At 42.0% G+C, this 22,716-nt stretch overlaps 1 protein-coding gene across 2 annotated transcripts in view; it reads right to left on the bottom strand.

The window, feature by feature from the left end:
• ccdc102a (coiled-coil domain containing 102A) overlaps positions 1-22,716 on the bottom strand; it is a 52,533-nt gene that overhangs the window by 3,928 nt on the left and 25,889 nt on the right. For both annotated transcript variants that reach the window (XM_035155271.2, XM_035155287.2), the window contains exons 4-9: positions 16,973-17,232; positions 15,532-15,640; positions 12,375-12,491; positions 10,765-10,974; positions 4,896-5,066; positions 4,254-4,357 (exon numbers count right to left, since the gene is read on the bottom strand). In XM_035155271.2, the coding sequence (XP_035011162.1) occupies positions 4,254-4,357; positions 4,896-5,066; positions 10,765-10,974; positions 12,375-12,491; positions 15,532-15,640; positions 16,973-17,232 (971 nt within the window). The remainder of the gene's footprint in view (positions 1-4,253; positions 4,358-4,895; positions 5,067-10,764; positions 10,975-12,374; positions 12,492-15,531; positions 15,641-16,972; positions 17,233-22,716) is intronic.

The following is a 22,716-nucleotide window of genomic DNA, read 5'->3' as shown; positions in this document are numbered from 1 at the left end:
AAGTTTATAATTTTAAAAACAAATGGATAAAAGAATAAGAACATGAAGAAGTGGAGATAAAACCTTACTGCAGCAGACACAACCTTCAGTTGCTTCATCAGTAGAATTCTGAACTGCTCTTTATTCATGGGACAACTTATGTTTAAACATTTGTTTGTGTGAAGCGGCCTCTACAGTGATGACTGACACCACATCAATAAAGGATAAAACCAGCAAACCACTGTTAGGTAGGTATAGGACTGGAGTCTGGAGACTTGGAGTCCAAATCGAAACTTCACGATGCAGGATGACAATCACATTAACTGTCAAATGAATGAGTCAGTTCAGTGACACTATGGGTCAATAGGAAGAAGGCTGCCAAACTTTCTGGTTTGTGACAGCAGCAGTGATTTTTCCCTGAATACTTAATAAGACCTGAAGAAGTAAATCAAATCACAAAATGTTTCAACAGAGAAAAAGCATAGATAATAAATAAACATAGTTTAGACCTGAGTAATAAAAATAGTTTTTCCACTTCAACTTACATCTTGTACTATTAGATAGGTCCAGGGTCTGCTAGAAATGAACTATTTCATCATCATGCATACTTTCCCACCTTGCCACACCTGGCCATTCACTGCATGAACTGAGCATGCTTGTTGGATTACTGACCCTAACCCAGAAGAGAGCTTTTGGTGATAAGGGGCCGACGATGGTGTTAATGTGCAGTAAACAAAAACATGTGATCTCCTCAGTGGAATGAATACCTTACCTCCTGCCTTTGTCTGCTGCACCACCCTTCCCTTAATGCCCCGGAAATTCCTGTGCTGTTGTGAATGTGTCTGAGTGGACAATCTCCAGCTGCGTTGTCCATAAACAACAGGCAAACTCCAGAGAAAGTCCTGACCCAATACTGAGGACATCCTCCAGCATTAATTTCTGAAAACAGCTATAAAGACCATAGTTGTCAGATGGTCTAGGCGCAGCTGATCAGATCAGATCTCACACCAGCTCACATGAACAATATTAAACTAAGTGGACTCTGGTGGTTTGTTTGTTGCCAGAATCAAACAGATCGTCACAGTATCAGATAAATGAGCTCATCAACTAAAAGGCTAAAGTAGTTAGATCCCCCTGCTGATGGTGAACTGCTCCTGATTAACTCAAAGTACTGTAGATGGAAATCCTGGTAAATCCTGGTAACCGTGGAAACATGTCAGTAAATGATGGTCTGTGTTTAACTGATGATGCAGATTAACAGTTGCCGAAACCATCAATAACTTACATGTCAGTCTATGTTACTTACCACCTCCACGTCCACCCTTTTTATCACATTAATGTCTCATCACTACATGTAACTGACTTGACTTCTTCCCCGGAGTCCTTGTGCTTTATCGTTTGCAGATCCAGGATCACTGCTGCGGCCACATCGTGGATCATGATGGTGGATCGCGAATGAGAGATCGTGATCGTATTGGTGGATCATGATCGTGTTGGCAGCTGATTGTGGATAGTGGCAGAGGACCAGGATCGATGTGATTGATTGACATGTTATCACTTAACACCAAGTTCTAAGTCACTACTGAGCCATTACCATGACAACTCTGCAAACCATATCCACATTACCAACCTGGGTCTTTGGCTTTCCTCCAATGCAACATTTCCCCAAACACTGCTCCTTTTGATCTTTTCACCTTTTCTATCCTTAGAAATCAGCAGTCAAGGTCAGAGCCAACAACTATATTAACCATCATAACATTTAGCCCACAAAACAAGCTCACTTCCTAAAAGCTTTTCTACTGCGCAGGAAGAGAGTGAGTCCAGAGGGAGAATGGAGAGACAGAGATGCTGCCATCCAACTGTGTTGTGGTTATTTTTCAATGAGCGATGAGGAGAATTAATGGCTTTATCGAAAACCCCCTGCAACAGTGCAGCCACGATGCACCAGATCATGTTTCCTACACCACAGATGGAAACATAAGCAGTTGCTGATGTGTCTTACGTGTTAGGTTCTGTTCTGAGTGTATCCAAGCATTTTTAAACATTATTATGATTATTATGTTAATAGACAGATGAAATGCTCTTAACGATCTGTTTTATCTCCCCATTCCATATTTTGATTAATAATTATGTATTAAAATATGTTTTAAAAAATGACAGCTTCTCTGATACGCTCTGGAGTCTCCTTCAGTATTAAAGTATTTCTTGTCATTAGTCGTCCTCAAACAGTTCCACAATATAATGTCACATTTTATTTTGAATGTGCTGGACATTGTGTGCAGAGCTTTTTATATACTGTTATTGGTGCAGAGGGAAGTTAGAAAACTTAGTGTTCATCTTACCTGGCTTATCTGTAATAAAGATTTCAAAGTCAATGTTTTTCATAAAATAAAACTGAATTTGCTTTATTACAGTTTACATGTGTAGTTTGCATTGCATGTCGACTTAATCAGGGGTCTGTTAAGCAATCAAACAATCTTCAGACCCAAGTGCACAACCTTTCAAAAATAAAAGCTCTGTAATTCAGCTCTATATTAAGCATTGCTACAACAAAATGAACAGTGTGCTTTTACTTTGAAAAGAAATTGCAATGTAGTTAGAGATCCTATGAATGTTGCTGCCATGCTTGAGATCGGGACCTGCAACATTCAACCTGAGAATGTCAGTGATTTTGACCCGAGGTTTGACACAGTTGCTGATCACTGCTGTAGTGTATCGGAGGACATAGAAGAAGATGTTCAAATCGGTCCACAGGCTGAAGGAACACTGCCCCGCCCCCACTGACTGCTACAGACCACTGGTTGCCTGCTTGTTCACTTTTTATTAAGATTGAACCTATCTTGTGTCCAAATCACACCAAACACAGCACTGCAATTTACAATACACATGCCAAGTGTGAAACCACATGGGTGAATGGTTTGCAAGATATGCATTCCACATACAGACAGACATACGATCATGTTTGTGGAATTAGTAGGTGCTGGTCACTTGAATATACTGACAGGATTCTCTAGTAGGCACAAAATAAACATGTTACGTTGGTGAACTTTGACATGTGAGTATGCAGTGTTGACCTGTATTATACCGTCTTGACAGTGTTGGTCTGCAACGGAACAGGTTGCTGCAAAGTCTAAAATGTGAATAGGCTTTGAACAAATGTTGCACCATCTTCTTCCACTACTCCAGTAATTTAGCATCACAGTTCCTTTAGGCTAAATAATTCACCAAGCCAGACCCTACCCTAACTGTTGCCAAGTCCACACGTCTTTACCTTAAAATGTAGTGATTTGCATTATGGGGACACACTTTGTGTTCCCATAAGTAAGACACGTTCCCACTAATTTAGATTCCCACAACTTGAATAATGAGTAATACCTAGATCGCACATACACACAGACAAAGACAACATTTTGATATCTTCTTATATCTTTGTCAGGACACACAGCCTTAACCACCACAATAAAATGCTTGAAACTATACTACCTCTAACCTAAACCTAATTCTATTCTTTACCACTAAATGTCCTCACAAACACACGCATGCACACAAGCACACACACACAAGCTCTTTCAGAGAACTATAAAGCTTAAGCTACAACCTTTACAACAACACACACAGATTTGTGTCAGTCTCTGAAGCTGTTACTATGCCGACACGCCTGTCACTCCTCCACATAGCCAAGCAACAACAGGGCTCCCTGTTACTATGGTGACCTGCAAGTGGGTGCTCAGCAATTGGCTGTCGGGAGCAGCAACTTGGAGAGTATGGAGAGAAAGCAAAGGGAGGGGCAGAGAGCAACCAGCTGAGGACTGTGCAAAGCTGATAGAGTGTTAGAGCTAAAGTGAGTGACAAGCGATACACACACATACAGAGCAGAAGAAGCTAATCTCTAAATAGTAGGACAAGTAAGTACTGAGGCTCACAGCAAGCCTGTCTGCTACAAGCAGGCTGTCAGCTTCACATCACATCACATTACTAACACACACACACACACACACACACACACACACACACACACACACACACACACACACACACACACACACACACACACACACACACACACACACACACACACACACACACACACACACACTCTCTATAGTTGTGGGGACATTGACATAATACATTCCCTAACCCCTTACCCTAACCCTAAACCTAATTCCAAACCCTAACCCTAAAACCAAGTCAGCCAAAATGTCCTCTTAAAACGTAACTTAAATCATAATTAAAGTGTATTTGAGAGTGTGTGTGTGTGTGTGTGTGTGTCTTACCTTGACTGTAAGTGTTCCAATTGTACCTGCAGGTTCTCAGTCTGCTCCACCTGCTCATCCAGAGACCTCTGCAGCTTCCTGGTCTGGTTATGAGACTCATCCAACTGCACACAAACACACACAGACGAGCATGCACACACACACACACACACACACACACACACACACACACACACACACACACACACACACACACACACACACACACACACACACACACACACACACACACACACACACACACACACACACACACACACACACACACACACATTTGTATTTCTTTCAAAGTGTTGATGCATGTTGATCTTGTAGAAAGGGACCAGTTGGATCGGAAGATAAGAGAGTCTAGGGTGTGTTGTGTCACACTACTTGATGTGGTCAGTGTGTTACACACAGGAAACTCTACACAGTAAGCAACAGTGATATTCAGCTCTACTAAGCAATCAAACAATTTTAGGGTGTTTTCTATTATCTATGTAACTACCATGGGAGTAGTATTATGTTATATAACAGTTGGTTAAATGAGGAGCGAGGTTTTGCATTAGGGGAGCAGCCAAACACAAGGAACACAAGGACAGAACAACAGCCTGAAGGTCTGACGGTTATACATTTTGAACAGACACAAGCACATGTTCCTACCTCATCCTCAGCTTGTCCTAACTCTTTCTTAAGCTCCTCCACCCTCAGACGTAGCTTTTTGACTTCTGTCTCATGACTCTCGACTCTCCGGTTGGCATGGACGAGCTCCGCCGTCTTCTCTTGGAACTGCTTCTTCAGCTTAGCATGAATGTGGCGAAGGTCGGCCAGCTCCTGAGGACAAAGCAGACAGACAGAGAGGAGAGACGCAGGCTTATATAAGCTCCATATTCACATCCTATTAGTGCTGATTAATATCAGTTGATTAATCAGTTCATCCATCAGTTATGTAGTTAGTATTAATATTTTATTTACATCATCTACCACACATGGAACTTTTCCATGGATACAAATACATGTCAAATGATACCAACTGTAATTTGTCAAATAGAGCCCGACTGATACTGACACTGATAAGGCTGACACAAAACTTTTTATATTACCACAAAGTCCATGTTTTACAGGTCAAATTAGAATGTTTAGGGTGTTGACAACATTATGAAGTCACAGATTTTTTTCTGTTTCTGTCTTACCCCCCCCAAAAAAAGACAGCTGTAGTCACACTAACAATGATGACTGAGATATATATATACAACATATCTAACAGTTTGTAGTGCCTCATTACCATTTGTTGTTGCCTGTTGGTATCAGTTGACAGACACACCTTTGAGAAAGTGAAATCTGGGGATTGACTTGGGCTAATTTCCTCTCTGATATATTCAGATGAAGTGATTGCATGCCAATTGTTGTGATACATCTTTCATGATAACAATAACAATAAAAATAATGATATTAATAAACTTTGTTTATACAGTTACAAGGTAATTTACAATGGAAGGCCAATCATTGTCTCAGGTTATGTGAGAGGATTTTTTTGTAGAAGCCCCTGGGCTGATTGACACATTGTTCATATATATACACACACACACACATACACACACATACATAGATATGTGTGTATGTGTGTGTGTTTTCTAATGGTTCAGCCTGGATGAAAAGCTATGAGAAATGCTTCATGTATCCAGAGGAAATGATAAGGCTGTCAATAAGGAAGGAAGCACTAAAAGTAAAATAACACTAAAAAGTGACTAATGGTCTCTGGATGGACATGTCTTAATGGAAACATTTGGTTGTGTTCCAAACTATTTGAACAAGGTTTTATTCACATCTGTCATTTCAGGTAATTGTGTTGCTGGTCATCTTTGAAACAACAAAAAGCTCTTTTCCACAGGTTTGCCTTGGAATAACTCTAGAAAGGCTGCACTTGGAGCTAATGGCATTATCAATAATGCACCATTGTCACTCACTGCACTTTCATGTACAGTACTTTGATGGCATAGATTCAGCCTCCCTCTCAGCTACCTCACACTTAATGGCTCCCCAGACAGAGCAGCTTCCAAGAAGCTCTTCTGAATTTATACACCAATAGCGGCATATCTACAGGAACAATAAAAGCCAAACCCATGTAGGTAAATGGCGTATCCCCGTACTTATCTATTTATATCTTTATTTTCTCATCTTTGTTATGTAATAGATAATGTATTATTTTTGCTTTACGAATAATTACGATTTGTTGGACATATTTTCAGCTATGAATTAAAACACATTTGGGACTGTTGCACATATCTGGGATATCAACCACCTTTTCTTTTAAGATAATTTTTGGCAATTCTGCAATTCTGCTTCAAAACACCTGATTTTACCACCATATGGCAGCATCTCGAAGTGGGCATCATGGCTGGCTGCACTTACATCCACATTTACATCTCCCCACTAGCGTTCACTATGGCAATGGAGGTGATTATTAGAGCTTCAAAATGGGTAGTAGGTGGCGAGCAACAAAAGTCAGGGGTCCGATTAACACCAATCAGGGCCTACATGGCTGACATGACAACCCTGACCACAACAGCACCATGCACCAGACGGTTGCTAGGGAAACTTGAACACAACACCACATGGGCCAGAATGAGGATCAATCCATCAAAATCAAGAAGCATCTCAATAAGCAAAGGTAAGAGATCAGACCACATCCTATGTGAGAAAGTGGTTAGGGGTCCCAAGATGTCTGAGCAACATCAGCCTGTATGGACATGGCATTCTCGAGCTGCCTATCCCAAGTCTCTTGAGATGGCTGGAGATGACCCTCTCAGAGTCCTGAGACAAATCTATACGGGCTGTTGGACCATCATTGACAACAGGACAGAAATGGACACCAAAAGATGCAACTCAAGCAAAAGAAGCACTTGAGCACGATGACATTGTGGGCCACGTTCAACAGAGAAGAGGAGGTTTGGGCCTAGGTCAGATTAAACCCCTGTGGAACAAAGCAACTCCTTCAGAGCGGTGAAAATAGGCAGTCCTGGAAATCCGGCATCAGGAGGAGGCAGCAAGATATGCGAAGGCTGTCACTCAAGCCAGACGGGGGCAGTGGATGAAATGGGAAAGCATAGAGAAAAGAAAGATCAGCTGGAAGGACCTGGGGGAAATGGAAGCAAGCAGGATTAGCTTCCTCTATAGCAACATATGACGTCCTTCCCTCACCTTAAAACCTACAGCAGTGGCTGAGCGAAGATCCATCATGGCCCCTAATCTCAACTCCAGCTACCGTAAGGCACATGTCCCTAACATCCGCTGTTGGTCACTAACATCTGATTACATCAACTGGCGGTAGGCATTAATTAGTGCAGCAGAACGTACATTACGTAATCTCCATCTTGTCCTATGTTAAAAATGGGAAAGTATTTAGTTTAAAAAGGCATAGAGGTAATGATGTCTGATCTACTGAGCGACCACATGGCTTCCATAGTGCTGCTATACAAGCCAGTAGCCAGTCAGATTTACCTTTAGCCTCAGCGTACCCTCAAGTTCGGCCTGTATCGTTGATTACAAGCCCAAAACTCTTGATGGCGCTAAGGTGCACAACTCACGTGTCCCTAACATCCACTGGTGGATTCTCTTGGATTTAACATCTTCATGAAACATGAAAATGGTTTAAAATACCCTAGCTGACCTCGGTATCTGTGTGTTTTCAAGAAACTCATGTGATCTACACAGCAGAGTACATACGTGACTTCCTGCCTCTGTCTGCTGCACCCGGCTGCCCCACACCTAGCCTTAATAATGAGGAGAATTTGTTGCTGTTGTGAACACATCTGTGCAGAGAACCTCTGGCTGTGTTGTGCATGTGTGAAAGTTAGACTGCAGGTAAACTCTGTAGCCAATTCTCCAGGTCTTACCCGCAGGTCATATCTGAAGATGGCTTATGTCTACCTGCTAGTCAGATAGTCTGTCTGTCTGTCTGTCAGTCTCTCTGCCTGTCAGTCCGTCTGTCTGTCTGTCTGCTTGACTGTCAGTCTATGTGTCTGCCTGTCTTTGTCTGTCTGTCTGTCAGTCTCTCTGCCTGTCAGTCCGTCTGTCTGTCTGTCTGTCTGCCTGTCTGTCTCTGTCTGTCGTCTGTCTGTCTGTCAGTCTCTCTGCCTGTCAGTCCGTCAGTCTGTCTGTCTGTCTGCCTGTCTGTCTGTCTGTCTGTCTGTCTGTCTGTCTGCCTGTCTGTCTGTCTGTCTGTCTGTCTGTCTGTCTGTCTGTCTGTCTGTCTGTCTGTATGTTTGTCTGTCTATCTGCCTGTCAGCCTGCCACCTTTTTCTTTTGGATCAAAGTCCTGACTCCTTTGTCTGGTGTGTAATCTGTCAGACAGAAGGTGTGATAAATAGAGCAGCTTTCTACTGTACGCCAGAAACCTCTGTATTCTCTGCAGTTTCATCACTTGAAACACTGTAATGAAGAGGGCAGATTGAGAAGGAAGAGACAGGAGGGGAGCGAGCAGGGAGGAGAAGAAGACGATATGGGGGCGAAGCTGGGAGTCCCTGACTCTATTAAACATGAATGATCTGTGAGCAATGTGTCAGTGTAAACCTATGGACCTATGTGTTAGTGATTGTGAGAGTGTGTGTGATTTGGTGCAGATTGAAATAAAATCTGGATCTAGTGAATTCAAATGAGGTATGAGATCTTTATTTCGTACACAAGATTCAGCTCAAAGTGTTTTACAATTAAATCAAAGACATGAAATAAGATAGATAAAAAAAAACAAGTTGGCAATTAACAAAATTCTAGTTCATCTGCCCATGATCTGGTCCTGCCCCTTCTCTTCCGGCACTGCACTTTCAATGGTCAAAGTATGAGCTCTATTCTAATTATGTAAACATTGAAAGTTATTTTTCTGTCATTTTTTTCATCTCCAGCAGGCCGGTAACCCAATGCAGTAAATGCGAAGACATGATGAAAGGGGGAAAATGAGACTGTTGGAATATCAATATTTTTCTCAGATATATTTAATCATGAACTCAGAGCACTTTTCTCTCAACATAATGTATAGAGTAATCACTGCCCCTCTCTCTTTGATTCATTCTAGTGTGTGTGTGTACTGCTAATTGTAGCATTAAATAAACCTGAGTGCTTCATAAATAACCCCATGGGGCAGGTGGTAATGGGGCCATTTACATTGACAAACACTTACACACATTATAGTTGCAAGTGCATGACTGTGCCACCCACCCTGGCTGTGGGTAATAGGGCCATTTAAAGAAACAAGAGATCATCTCCTACACACACACACACATATGCACGCACGCGCACACGCACACGCAGCATGAAATATGACTACAATCAACATATTCTGCATGTTGGATAACCAACCCCACCTGGTGACTATAGGTGTCATAACAAGACATCTACTTACATTTGATATTCTAGGTATTGCATTGTTCTAAGATATATATGAATTATGAATATTATAATTTTTATAAATTCTATTACTTTATTTCCAATTTCATAGTTTTTTCCAATTTAGTTTTTGTGTATTTCTTTGCCTGCTGTAAACCATCAATTCAATCCAAATTGCTCCTGTCTTGTAAAAGCAAACACTAGACTTCACTCACGTTTCACTTGCTCCACCCATTGTCTCATTTACATGATCTGTGTTTAAAACATGATAATAACCACTGCCACAAACACAATATCCAAAGGGAAACTTCTGGGTGAAATTATTCAACGTTATTCAGTCTTGGCTTTTGGATCAGTAAAAATGGAGAATAAAAGAAAAATAAATTGCAAAAACAAATGGTCCTACTGTAATTGTCAGTGAGATGTGCAGACAGACAGATACACAGAAAGAGCTATATTGAGGAAACGGGATGCTGGTTTCACACTGATTTACACTGACCGTGTATCGCAGTGTGACAGCGAGCATTAATCTGTTCAGAAGCAGCGATGGCCAAATCCGTGGCTGTGGATGAAGATGATTCTACTATCAATCAACCAAGTGTGCATCCAGTGTCTTAATCGCTTGTCTTGTTTCTCATTCTCTGTCCGGATCAATACCATGGTTTCAACATTACTCTCATAATACAATCAATCTCTCTCTGTATTTTCTCAAACACACACACACACACACACACACACACACACACACACACACACACACACACACACACACACACACACACACACACACACACACACACACACACACACACACACAGGGTCGGTGCACAAAAGAGATTTCATCAGCATGTATGTACCGGTGCGGTAATAAAATGATTGTACAAACTGAAGTCCATTTCTGTTTTGTTGCTGCATGGAATCTAAAGAATTACCCAGTTGTGTTTACAGTCCTTGTTACTGTAGACAATGTTGTTGAAATAGAAATGACGTACAAAAATACCAGAATAAGACTAAAGTTGTAATACAGTGACATTTTCTATTAATAGTTGGTAAAACTGGATTGAAGGAAACATGACCAGAGGGCAGCTGCCTGGAAAAGGTTTCTTAGCATGGTGAAAGCACACGGATGTGTAAAAGAAGTCCTGCCCACCTTGTTTCTTTCGAACAGCTCGCTCTGGATGGCCTTCAGGTCTGTGTCGAGTGCGGAAGCGGCCTGTCGGCGTTTCTTGGCCAGTTGCTCCTCTAGGTCTTCAGCTTGAGCCCGCAGCTTCTTGTTGTCCCTCTCCAAGGCCAGTTTCGCGGTTTCCAAACACTCCCTGCGCCCCCACTCTGCAGCGTTCTCCACCTGCAGCCTCTCCATCTAAAGACAGTGAGAGGAAGAGGCTGACTTGATGAAATGTTTTCTGGTGGTAGACTAAATGTTACAGGGGGTTGTGTTACCTCAAACATCATCTCCAGTGGAGCTGCTCAGTGATAACTACTTCAGCAGTGTAGCTATACAGAGCAACTCCTGGTGTGAATGTTTGAAATGACACTAAGTCTAATGTCATTGTGTGTATGCCCAACATCCAACATCACACCCTGATTGTATCAAGATTACATTTACCACTGGTGTTAATATGAGTCCCCACTGTCCGAACTGAGATAAGTTTTTAGATCGGACTGAGATCTGATCACTCTGTCCATGTTCATGTAACATCCTCCTCTAATTTGCGCGGGCATAAAAAAACAACAACAAGCAGAGGAAAGAAGAGGAAGAATAGAATAAGATGGTAGCCATCCATGATGTAGCGTTGTGTTTTTCTGCTTTTCAATCGGTCTCATCTTTACTCCATCCACAGACGTCCTGACTGAAGAGAGGACTGCATCTACTAGTCTTTGCTGTGGACAATAGTGGAATATTCATGGATCTACATTAGTTATCATGTAAAAGACTAAGACCATATTTACCTGTATATATTTACAGTTGTTGTGCCCTGACAATGCCCTTGTACTGTCACAGCAGCAGTTCAGTTCATTGCTGTCCTGCTCCATTCATTTGTTGAAATAACTGCAGCTAATCTGTAAAGCTCCTTGGGATACTAACAAAACAATTCCTGTCTTAATTTCCTCTGGGTGTTCCACAAGAAATACATTTTAATATCAAAGCAGAGGAGGCCAGACCATTATGAAACACCCAGAGGAAATAACACTATAGCAATGCTAACTCACAAACATTTGACTTCTTTCTCTGTAAATCTACATTTGTGTTTGCTTTCCGCAAAGAAAGTGTATGTGTATTGTATTATTTACTTGTGATAAGAATCAAAAAGAACATAGATTTATAGAACTCAGGTGACATCCAGGTAATATACACTGTTCAGGTGCAACCACTAAAAACTAGACGTCTGTTTTACTTGTATACCCAGCTGTGGTGTGATTTTACAATAGAGCTTCACTGCACAGGAAGAGGATGGATCATAAAATAACCATTAGATGACAACCTAAGCAATTAAGAATGAGTGTACAAAATATATATTTAATGTAAAGCAGGAGATTGCAATATAGTTTATTCAAATAAGAGTAAATAAACCAGATGATTGAAATTATGTCAAGTGATTTGACAAATGAATGGCACTAAATGGCACTAAATTAAGTAAAAGACGACGATGCTAATGTAGGAAAACAGCTGTGGTTTCATTTGTGGCTGATATTTTGCCTGTACCTGCCCGCCCACCACATTCTTTCTTATGTTGCCACTCTGCTCTCCTGTCTCCTCACCTCAGCTCGTAGGTCAGCTAGTTTCTTGTCCATACTGGTCCTAGCGCCCAGCTCGTCCTCCAGGTCTTCAGATATGCGGCCAAGTTCATCCTGGTGTATTTCCTTCAGCAGATTCAACTAGATGGTGTTAAGAAGAGGAGGAAAGACAAAACGTCAAAGGACTGTGTGTTGTATCTTGCCTTGGTTTGTTAACACTTCAAGACTGAAATACCGCTACATTAAACCATTTGAAATTCTCCTACCTTCTAATTTATCTGTTTTTACCAGAGGTTCCAGTGTGACTGGTACATATTTCTCAGATTTCTCTCTTTTCAACTCTACAGTAAATACAATCTCTGAAATATTATAATAGTATTAAATTGGGATGCATGACAGCAAACAAAACTTTGTAATTGCTTGACAGTTTTATCATTTGATCAGTAAGAAGAGACGTCTGGTCACTTCTAGAACAAAACATCTGCTGTGATCTTGAATATCTGGGATCAGAGAGTAGATAAGTTTGAGCCAATCTTTCCCATCACTTTTCATCCCTCCTTCTGATCACTGCATCTCCGCGTCTGCCTCCTCTGCACCTTTGGCATTTCACCCTATCCTGCTTTCATCTTTATCTCCTCTATGCTGCTTATCTTCAAAACACCTATCATCACTGTCCACACATCTCTAAAATCCTCTGAACCCCCCCATTCCTTTCTTTGCCTTTGTTGGTTTTATCAGACTGAATCTGTCATTTTGTGTTTGTTGTACCACCAGCCTACCTCTCTCCTCTCTGCAGGACTGGACTGCCCTCAAGTGGATTACCTCTGCCATAACATTATCCACGTTTATGGCCTTAGACCACGAGCAACCCTACAGTCTATGAATTCTTCCTTGGTTGTAGACACCAAAGATAAGCAGAACCTCAGTAACAGTAAAAGAAAGCGGGCATTGTCAAAACAATATTTTACTACAATATCGCAGAATGTACTATACTATCCCACTGTATAAAATGTATGTGCCGATATATATTACTGTTGTGAACGCGTCTGGACAGTGGCTTACTAAAATTATCTTTAGCTTGGATATTTTCTATTGACATCCCTCGACTAATGAGGTGAACTTTTTTTTTTCTTTTTTCTTTTCAGAAAACGGCACATTTGGTTCCGCACACACATGATTGTTTATTTTGCACACCAGTGTGAGGTAACAATCTGACGTACCATCTTACTTGGTTTGGTTTTTCCTACTTGTCTGTATCCTATTCCAACCTAACTCTGGTCTGCTTCTTATGTTAACGTAAAGCTTTCACTCCTGGCAATCATTAACATGTAATTCCTGTCTGGGCTGAACTGAACAGTCACTCTGTTGGTCACCAGCTTCTTGTTAGTGGGGGGTTGTTGGAGAGTACACAGTCTTATGACTGATGTATATGGCGTCACTAGCCACTCCTCACATGTTAGAATGATTTTCGCAAGTCTGCAAGATAGTAACCCATCTGTGTAGGAGCCTCATCCAGAAAGTAGGAGTTGCAAAAAAGTCCCTTACTGGCTTCCTAACAGTACTTTGATGGAAGTTGAAGTATATTTCATTTCACTCAAAGCTGCTCTGACTGCAGTCATCGAGGATATACTAAATAAAAACTCCTGGCTGTTGTATATTTGTTTAGGGCACTCTGACCATGACAAACTGCTTCCTGTTTAACTGAAAATGGTTATTAAGTAAGAGCTGGTATGATACAAACAAAGACATGAATATAGGGTTATAAAACAAATACCAGTCAATTAATTCATGTCTTGATCCACATAAATACAAATCCAGCAGATGGGTCCCTCATACATTTTGGGATAACAAGCCACATCATAACGTTGCCAACATACTGTACACTGCCACCTAAGACCACAATCAGCTGGGAATTAACTAACAACTGAAACAAGCTGAAAACATGAAACACGAAAATGCTGTAGCTGATTGCAATGAATCTGATCCTGAACTGGTTCATAAGATTGGTCTGGATTCCAGGATGACTGAGACAATTTGTATCATCTTTCTTTTGGGAAGTCCACATCCTTCATAGAAGATTTGATTTTCTGATAACTCTAGAATAAAAATTTACTTTTGAGTGAAAGATCTGCCATCAGCCTAAGATAAGATGCACCTTTATTCACCCCTACTGCCAGATAAAACTAAAGTTTTAGGTTTGGTTCATATTTGTTAATAAGAAGAAATGTTTGTTTTATGTTAGGCATAAAGAAATGCCCAATCTACACAGAATCTAAGATTCTAAGACAATAAAAAAGTTTTCCACTAATGAATTGTATATTCCATTCCATAGTTTCAAGCAATTTTGAATAAATAATAAATAACACATCGTAATTATGTTGACATTATTCTGTTTAACTGTGCAAATCAAATTATCATGTAATAATCCTAAATGTATTAACGTACCTGCTAAATGTTGCGATGTCCAGTGGAGCACATAACGTCTTTGTGCTGCAATATAGTGCAGCATGCTTCTTGCACAAGGGGCACACAAAGATGACTGGCTGGAGTTGATTTTCACCATGAAGGTATTCTCAGATAGTTTCCCTACAATGTACTGTTTTCTCCAGGTAGTTGATGTCATGATTTAACTTTCTGCGTCATAACGTTTAGTTAATGAGCATCAAATGCACCATGTTGGAGCAAACTGTTTCTGTTGTTAAGGTCAGGTGAAAGTGCCTTGACACCACTGGTGGCAAACTGCTCGACAGAGTACTGAGTATTTTGGCTTTCTGCATAATGTACATTACAGTGGACCAAGGTGTACTGATCCATCACCAGCAGAAACATCACCTGTTATGGCATGTATTTTTATATTAGGCTAATGTGGACGTCATTAGGTTTGCAGTATCCTGGCCATAAGCATTTGACAAATTTCAATGCAAGAAACTAAAATATGAATCCTTCAGTTAGTGGTAACAAAAGCACAGAACCTTGAATAAGTTGCTTGGTTTGATAAAAATCAACCAACTCATTTGTTTGTGGAACCACCATCTACAGTCGGTGACCCTCTGCCAAGACAGAAAGTAAAAACTAGACTATATGCAACAAGAGTGAGTGAATGTCTTCTGTGTATTTTCAGTAATCCACAGACATCCATTGTAGCAGGCAGGGTGGCAGCCTGACGACGGAGATGGCTTACCTGTTTGAGGGCCTCCTGCTTGTTCTTGCTGAGCTCCTCATATTTAAGTTTCCACTGACTGAGTTCAGCCTCCAGCCTCTCAATGCTCTTACTCAGGGCAAGTTTGTCTCTGGGGAAGACAAAACACATTAGTATCTCAGTCAGACTGCTATAGTGTCTGTGTGGTTTAACTGTGTCAGCAGATGTCTGCGAGGGGAAATTCCCATTTTTCATTTTGTACATTTTTTTATACATATTAACACTGATGATAACAAAGTTATCATCAGTGTTAATATTGTCCACAAATAATCAACGTTTGTGAAATACTGTAAAGATAAAGTGTGAAAACACAACAGATAACTAGAATTACAGCACTGCGATTGAATGCCTCTGCCAAGCAGTTTCCATGTACATATTTCTACATACTTTTTTTCCCAGATTCATATAAGGTCACTTTGACCTTTGACCACTGTTACGTAATCACTATCTTCGAGTCCTAGTGACAATTCCCCCAAGCAGTCTTGAGATCTCAAATTCAAGAGGCCAAAAACATGTTTTTGAAGCCACTGTGACCTTGACCTTTGACCAACGCAATGTAATCAGTTAATCCTTGAGTCTAAGTGAATATTTGTACTAAATTTGTAAACATTTCCTCAAGGCATTCTTGACATATTGCATTCAGGAGAATGGGACGAACGGACAGAAAATGCCTCTGGCCACTGGCTGTTGCTGACACTGAGGCATAAACCCCCCCCCAAAAAACCTCTTTGTCTCAAACAAATCCACAAACATATTCCCTACCCATCCAGGGAGAATCCCCAAACGGAGCACAGATATTCCTCTCAGCCCGGGAGCACTTACACATATCCGGTGAGTAGCTCGCAGACAAGCAATAAACCAGGCTAGCTCAGCTCAACTTGAGTGCCAAACATGGGTGATTGGAGAAAATTGTTAAACAAATTGACAGTCTCTCGAAAGTCAAAATAAGTCATTTCAATAACAAAGAGTGGCATCAAAGTTTTTAGGATGCCTTTTTTAAATCAGTTTTCAGAAATGACATTGCTTCCCCTGGTGTATTGAAAAGGTTGTGTTTTATCTGTGCTCTACCTTGAGCTCTCAGGCAGAGAGCGCTCAAGATCTCACTGAATTCACGTCGCTGCCACATTACCTCAGGCGTTTAGTCAGGGTTAATAAAGACCTTTTTGCCTATGTACTCCACTGAGTGTCAGCTATCAGTGGGAAAGAAATATGAAATATTAATTCCTTACTCCCTACAAAGAGTAACCATGACCTTGATGAGTAAAATATCACTCAAAGTAAAACTAATCATTACAAAAATTAGCCTCTCTCAGTGTCGTGTTACATAAAATTCTAATCAAGTAGTGGAGATATTTTAATTATCCAAATATCCAATTATTCAATTATTTCTTATTTCATATAGTTACTCAGAGTTCTCTCTTACTCTCTTTCTTTCAGCAGGACTTTCTGGGACTCATCCAGGCGAAGCTGAAGTGCGTTGAGTTTGCTGGAGTCTTCCTCCACTGTGCTCATGTCCTCCCACAGCTGCCTGCTGCGCTCCTGCCGGCTCATACCGCAGGATAAACGCGAGCTGGCGGCATTAACACCGCCGCTGCCACCACCACCACCACGACTGTCCCAGGCCTCCTGACTGTCAGTGCCTGGGGTCCTGGAACGCAGAACAGAATCTAGCAGCTCCAAATCCTGACAGAGACAAAGACAGAGAAGAAAAATGGGATGAAAATACTAGTTTGCTGATATGAGGTGCATACTATACACTGCGCCGTATTAAATACTGCTTTATTTTCCAGTCTTAATGAATAATCAAATTTACATTACAGGGCACATTCACCCATTCTCATACACATTAATATGCTTCTAACTTTAAGAATTTCTCTATCACACATTCCAGTCACACACTGCTGACAGTCATCTGTGAGAGTTTGGAGTTCCGTGTGAAGTTTTGGGAATGGGGAGTCACCATAACTTTAGGTTACTGTCGTAACCCCGGCTCTCTGAGTAGCATGAGTGAGATGTCTCACTATGGGATACGCACTAGTACCAATTCGCCAGCCCTGAGTGGCTGGCAGTCGTGACGTCTGTGTCAGGGTCCCGCACCTTACATACGCCTGATGCAGCGCCACACGTCATTCAAAACAAGCCCACCTCTTCTCGCTTCACCACAGCAGCAAGGAGGGCGGCCTGGTGAGACATCTCACTCATGCTTCTTAGAGAACCGGGGTTACGACAGTAACCTAAAGTTCTCTTTCTTAGCATTAGTATCGATGTCTCACTATGGGATATGGAGACTCCCGTATTGCCAGACAAGCTCCCAGCCCCCCTTCATGTAGAAGTGAGTGGATGAGGCAGATCCACAGATGAGCCCACACTCAGGACAGCGTGGGTCAGGCCAGGGAAAGTGACATCCAACCCGATGAACCTCGCAGATGTGAGGGGACGAAGACCAGCTAGCTGCAGTTTTAACAGGGCCCAAGAGGTCGCGAGACATCTACTAGAATGTGCCCGTAAACCAGTCAGGAACTGGAGGCCCGAGCTGGAGTAGGCCAACGCAATGGTGTCCACTATCCAGTGATAAAGTCTTTGTATGTTCATGTTATATGTTTGCCCCAGTGGGGCTTAGCCCAGGACACAAAAAAAGTATCCCCTTTCCTAAAACTCCTTTTCTCTCCACATACATGTGTAAAGCATGGACAGGGCACAGCATGTGTAACCGCTGCTATTCTGCAGAGCTATAGGGCGGAGCTATAGGGATTTCCTGTGCCTAGGCACACCAATCCTCAAACACTCTCCACTTACAGTCATAGAGAGACCTAGGGGATGATGCTTTGGCTGTCAGTGGACAGTGGAGGGAAGCTTGGCAACTTGTGCCGCTGCGTCAGGCGCATTTAAGGTGCAGGACCCTGAAGCAGACGTCATGACTGCCAGCCACTCAGGGCTGGCAAATTGTTACAAGTGCTTTTGTGAATACACAAGGTTTTTGTGAATACGTATCCCATGGTGAGACATCGAAATGAATGATAAGACAGAGAACCAAGGTTTTAATAAACCCAAATCATCCTTTAAGCCAAACAGAGAATAAAGGGAAACAGTGATATATTAGCTTATAAACTGGTTATCCTTCATTAATTCTGTTTTAAAAGCTGGTATAACTGATCCCTTATTTGTATTACCATTCCCAAGTTTCATAAAAGCTTTCAAAGCATTTTTGGGTGTATGAAGTAAACTTAAAGAAAGTCATTGTGCATATGAATATTATATCATGTTGTGCTGCATGAGGCTCACTGCTGTTCATCATCATCCTTTAGGAAACATTTACCATTCTTATCTAACACACCTTTATAGCTTCTTACAAAACATTAGCAGGGATAAAGTCCTCCCTATATATTTTTGATGGGCTGGTGGCACAGGGGGAAATGTCAGAGGATCATCAAAGTCATTAGGATTTGTTGTGTGGTGAACTTGAGATATTCCAGTACCAATAAGTTCAATTAAACAGCAATGACCCAATATCAGCTGTCTGTGAACACCACACCAAAACCACACAGACATCAAGCTGGAAGTGGTCAAAGGTCATGGGTCAGTGGACAGCCAGAGAAAGATCATGATGTGTTTGAGTAATATACTGAGGTCAGTCTACAAAGTTGTTGTTTTTTCAGTTTCTTAGAAGAAAACGTTTAGGACATATATATGACCAATGAAAAGCATTTGACAACCTTTATTACAACATGTTTTTTCATTTGCATTACTGACATAAAGTTAGGTTTGCCAAGCTAATATCCGACATGTAATGCTTCTGCTGTCGTTACAGGTAACCCCCAACAGAGGGACCCAGTGTGTAACAGATGCTGGTAACAAATCACAATATGCCACATGTGGAAGTACTCAGTGTGTGTGGGAACAAGAACAATTGAGGGAGACAGGAAACGAGGCTGTGCTGTGTGTGAGCAACAGTCAGCTTCTGCTCTAAGACCACCTCTGCTGCCACTAACACATATAATCATGGTTCATTTCGAGCACCACAGCCTAAATGTGTATAACTCAGCCAGTGCATTGTATGTTTGTGCATGTGTTACCATGGTAACACTGCCCGAGGTAGCTGAAGGTCAAGTCTGACAGGCAATGATGGGAATCTTTATTCTCTGCCATTTTTACACAGACACCTTCATTATGAGGTCAGAGCTCATGTACACATGAATGTAGTGTATTTCTGTGTGTGAGAGACAATATGCAACAGCCAAAGAACAAAGGGTCCAACTAGTGCTAACAAACACATTGAGAGCTCAGTGTCATCCAGAGTAACTGAAAAACACAGGAGGGTAAAGCAGTATCATCATAGGAACAAGTCCTACTATTGGTATGACCATGGGTAATTGTACCAAAGCTCATTAAATATATATATATATATATATATGTGGTGGACACACCTGATGGACGGAATTTACCAAAGCCTGTTTGATGTGGTTTGCACTGTTATGTTATGTTACCTGCTCCTGTAAGGAGATGCAGGGTTACCATGGTAACAGGGGCACCGGGAGGTGTTAGAAGAGGTTGTTTTGATGACACCAGGAGGTTCGGTTGCTGATAAATGTCATGAGAATAAACACACACGAGAAAGTTCCAGATTATTTCATCTACCCCTACTGTGGTGACCTTGGTTTTACTCTGGACCTTTCGAGAGAACACAATCTTACTCAAGCTCCTGGGGTTTTGGGAAACGCAAGCTTCGGCCTGGTTTGCTCAGACAGAGGCGCAGTTTGCGCTGAGAGATAAATACACATAAAGATACATATAGAATAATACATAAAGTATTATTATGTCGTCGCAGCCCTCAGTAGCTCAACAGCAGGCAGAGAGGTGAGCATGATAAATATAGTGAGTTAAAGGCTCACCTGTTGAAGGCTTTTGGACTTTCTGACTCTGAGCGAGTCTACAGATAATTTTTCTGAATGACCTCAGCAACTGCAAGCCTTCTGAGTTAATGGATAAGATGCTGTCTCTCCTGGGAAGCCACGAGCCAGACTTTCTGTTTATGGAGCTGTTTCTGCAGCAGCTGCCAACTCAGGTAGTGGCTGCTTTGGCCAACACTATCATCAAAGATTGCCGTGCGTTGGCTGAGGAGGCCGATAAGTTTGTCCTAGCGGGGGAACAAAGCTGCGCTGCTGCATGGGACCCAGCCTGTGGTGTTTAAACAGCAGCAAAACTCCCACCCGTGTTTTTACCATGCAAGATTTGGTCCAAAGGCTACGAAGTGTCGGTCCCCATGCAGTTTCAGCGGGACGGGAGCGGTGCGGCCCAGCGCTCAGTAGCTTTTTATTCAGGACACCATCTCCGGGCAATGCTTTCTGTGCGACACAGCACCTATGGAATACAGTACGTGGAGCTGCGTTTTAGGGACCAACGTTTTAGCTGTGACTTTGTTACCTTGGGTGTTGATTTCCTGTGTGCTCATAGGTCGTTTGTGGATATCAAGGGCTGCTGCATGATTGACGCTGTGATTTTTTGTTCCTATGCATGTCAGGCATCATGGGACTGTCCAGCATTCTTCCAGCCGCGGACGAGTTTAACAAAGCCCACGTTCTCATCCAACACCACCAAACATGGGGTGGAACATCATATTTCTACTGCCGGCCCACTGGTTCACGCTTGGAGCTCGGACCTCGAACCAGCTAAGCTAGGCTTTGCCAAAGCTGAGTTTGAGAGCATGGAGCGCCTTGGCATCATTCCTTGTTCAAGCAGCCCATGGGCTTCACTGCTGCATATGGTGGCAAAGCAAGGTGGTGAGTGGCGCCCGTGTGGGGATTACTGACGGCTCAACGATTCAACGAACCCTAATCGCTATTCAGTCCTGCACATCCAGGACTTTTCTGACTGTCTGGCTGGTAAAGTCATATTTTCCAAGGTGGACCTAGTTCGTGGCTGTCACAAGGGGCCTGTGCACCCACTGGACTTGCCCAAGAAAGTGGTTATCACACAATGTGGCCTGTTCAAATTCCTTTGTATGCCATTCGGCCTTAAAAATGCAGCACAGACTTTCCAGCAACTGATGGATATCATGCTGAGGGACCTGCCTTTTTGGTTTGTTTATCTGGATGATATACTGGTAGCCAGTACTTCCAAAACAGAACACCTGCAGACACTCTTTGAGCAACTCAGTCCCAATGGCCTGATTATAAACCGCTTTCACGTTCGCGTGCACACACCACACAAGCTCTCGCATCCAAGCATATTTTGCAGCAGCGGCCTGTCGGGCAGACGCAGATTGATATCCTTGTACCATGCTGTATTACACATGCTGTGTTTTAACTTAATTGTCGCAGAAAAAGCAATGCCCTGTTTATCCAGAAACATAAATATGAATTCAGCAGGTTTTTATATAGATCATTTTTACGTGTGAGTGATTAGAAAAGAGGAGCAGAGTCTCTTGTTGACCAGCGGAGCCACCCGGATAGTGTAAAGGCTATAATCCAAGTTTTTCACCACACAAGCCTTTGTGCATTCATGTGGAGAGCGTCAAAAAAATCAAAATCAAAATGTTGAATGTTATTATTTTAGTCTATTTATTTATTCATTGATTTCTTTTTGGGGGAGTGGTACTTCAGGATAGCACTAGGTAGGTGGAACCCCCCAATTGCCACTGGGTATTTTGCAAACTGCTAACAACCCATACAAGAGTGAATTCTCCTCATGATCTTGTATGTCCGAATCAATATAGCTTAGCAAAGCAGCAGGTCATTGTTTGTGAAGAACCATATCTGCTTTAAGTTTAGGATGGCCTGCACATAGCAGACTGACAGACAAGAAGTACTGCAGTATCACTGAGGCCTCAGGGATATTCCAGCATGATGAGTGTGTGTGTGTGTGTGTGTGTGTGTGTGTGTGTGTGTGTGTGTGTGTGTGTGCGTGTGTGTGTGTGTGTGTACATGGGTAGCCATATTGTCTCTTAAATAGGACAGCCCCCAACTCATACATATTCTTCATGAGTGACCTCACATGGGAAGACACAGCAACATGGCTGGCCTTCATTCACTGAGACTCAGGTCACGCTCCCCATTAGTGATGCACGGCTCAAGGTTTTTTATTATCAACATCATGTAACCACCTAACTACCCACCATGGGGAGTTTAGCCTGCTGATGTGTGAACTACTAATGTCTACAACAAGCCGTTT

Source organism: Hippoglossus stenolepis, chromosome 1, assembly GCF_022539355.2.
Source record: "Hippoglossus stenolepis isolate QCI-W04-F060 chromosome 1, HSTE1.2, whole genome shotgun sequence".
In the NCBI taxonomy this organism is placed as follows: Eukaryota; Metazoa; Chordata; class Actinopteri; order Pleuronectiformes; family Pleuronectidae; genus Hippoglossus; species Hippoglossus stenolepis.
Note: the sequence above shows the minus strand (reverse complement) of the source record. Positions and strands in the feature narration are given on the sequence as shown.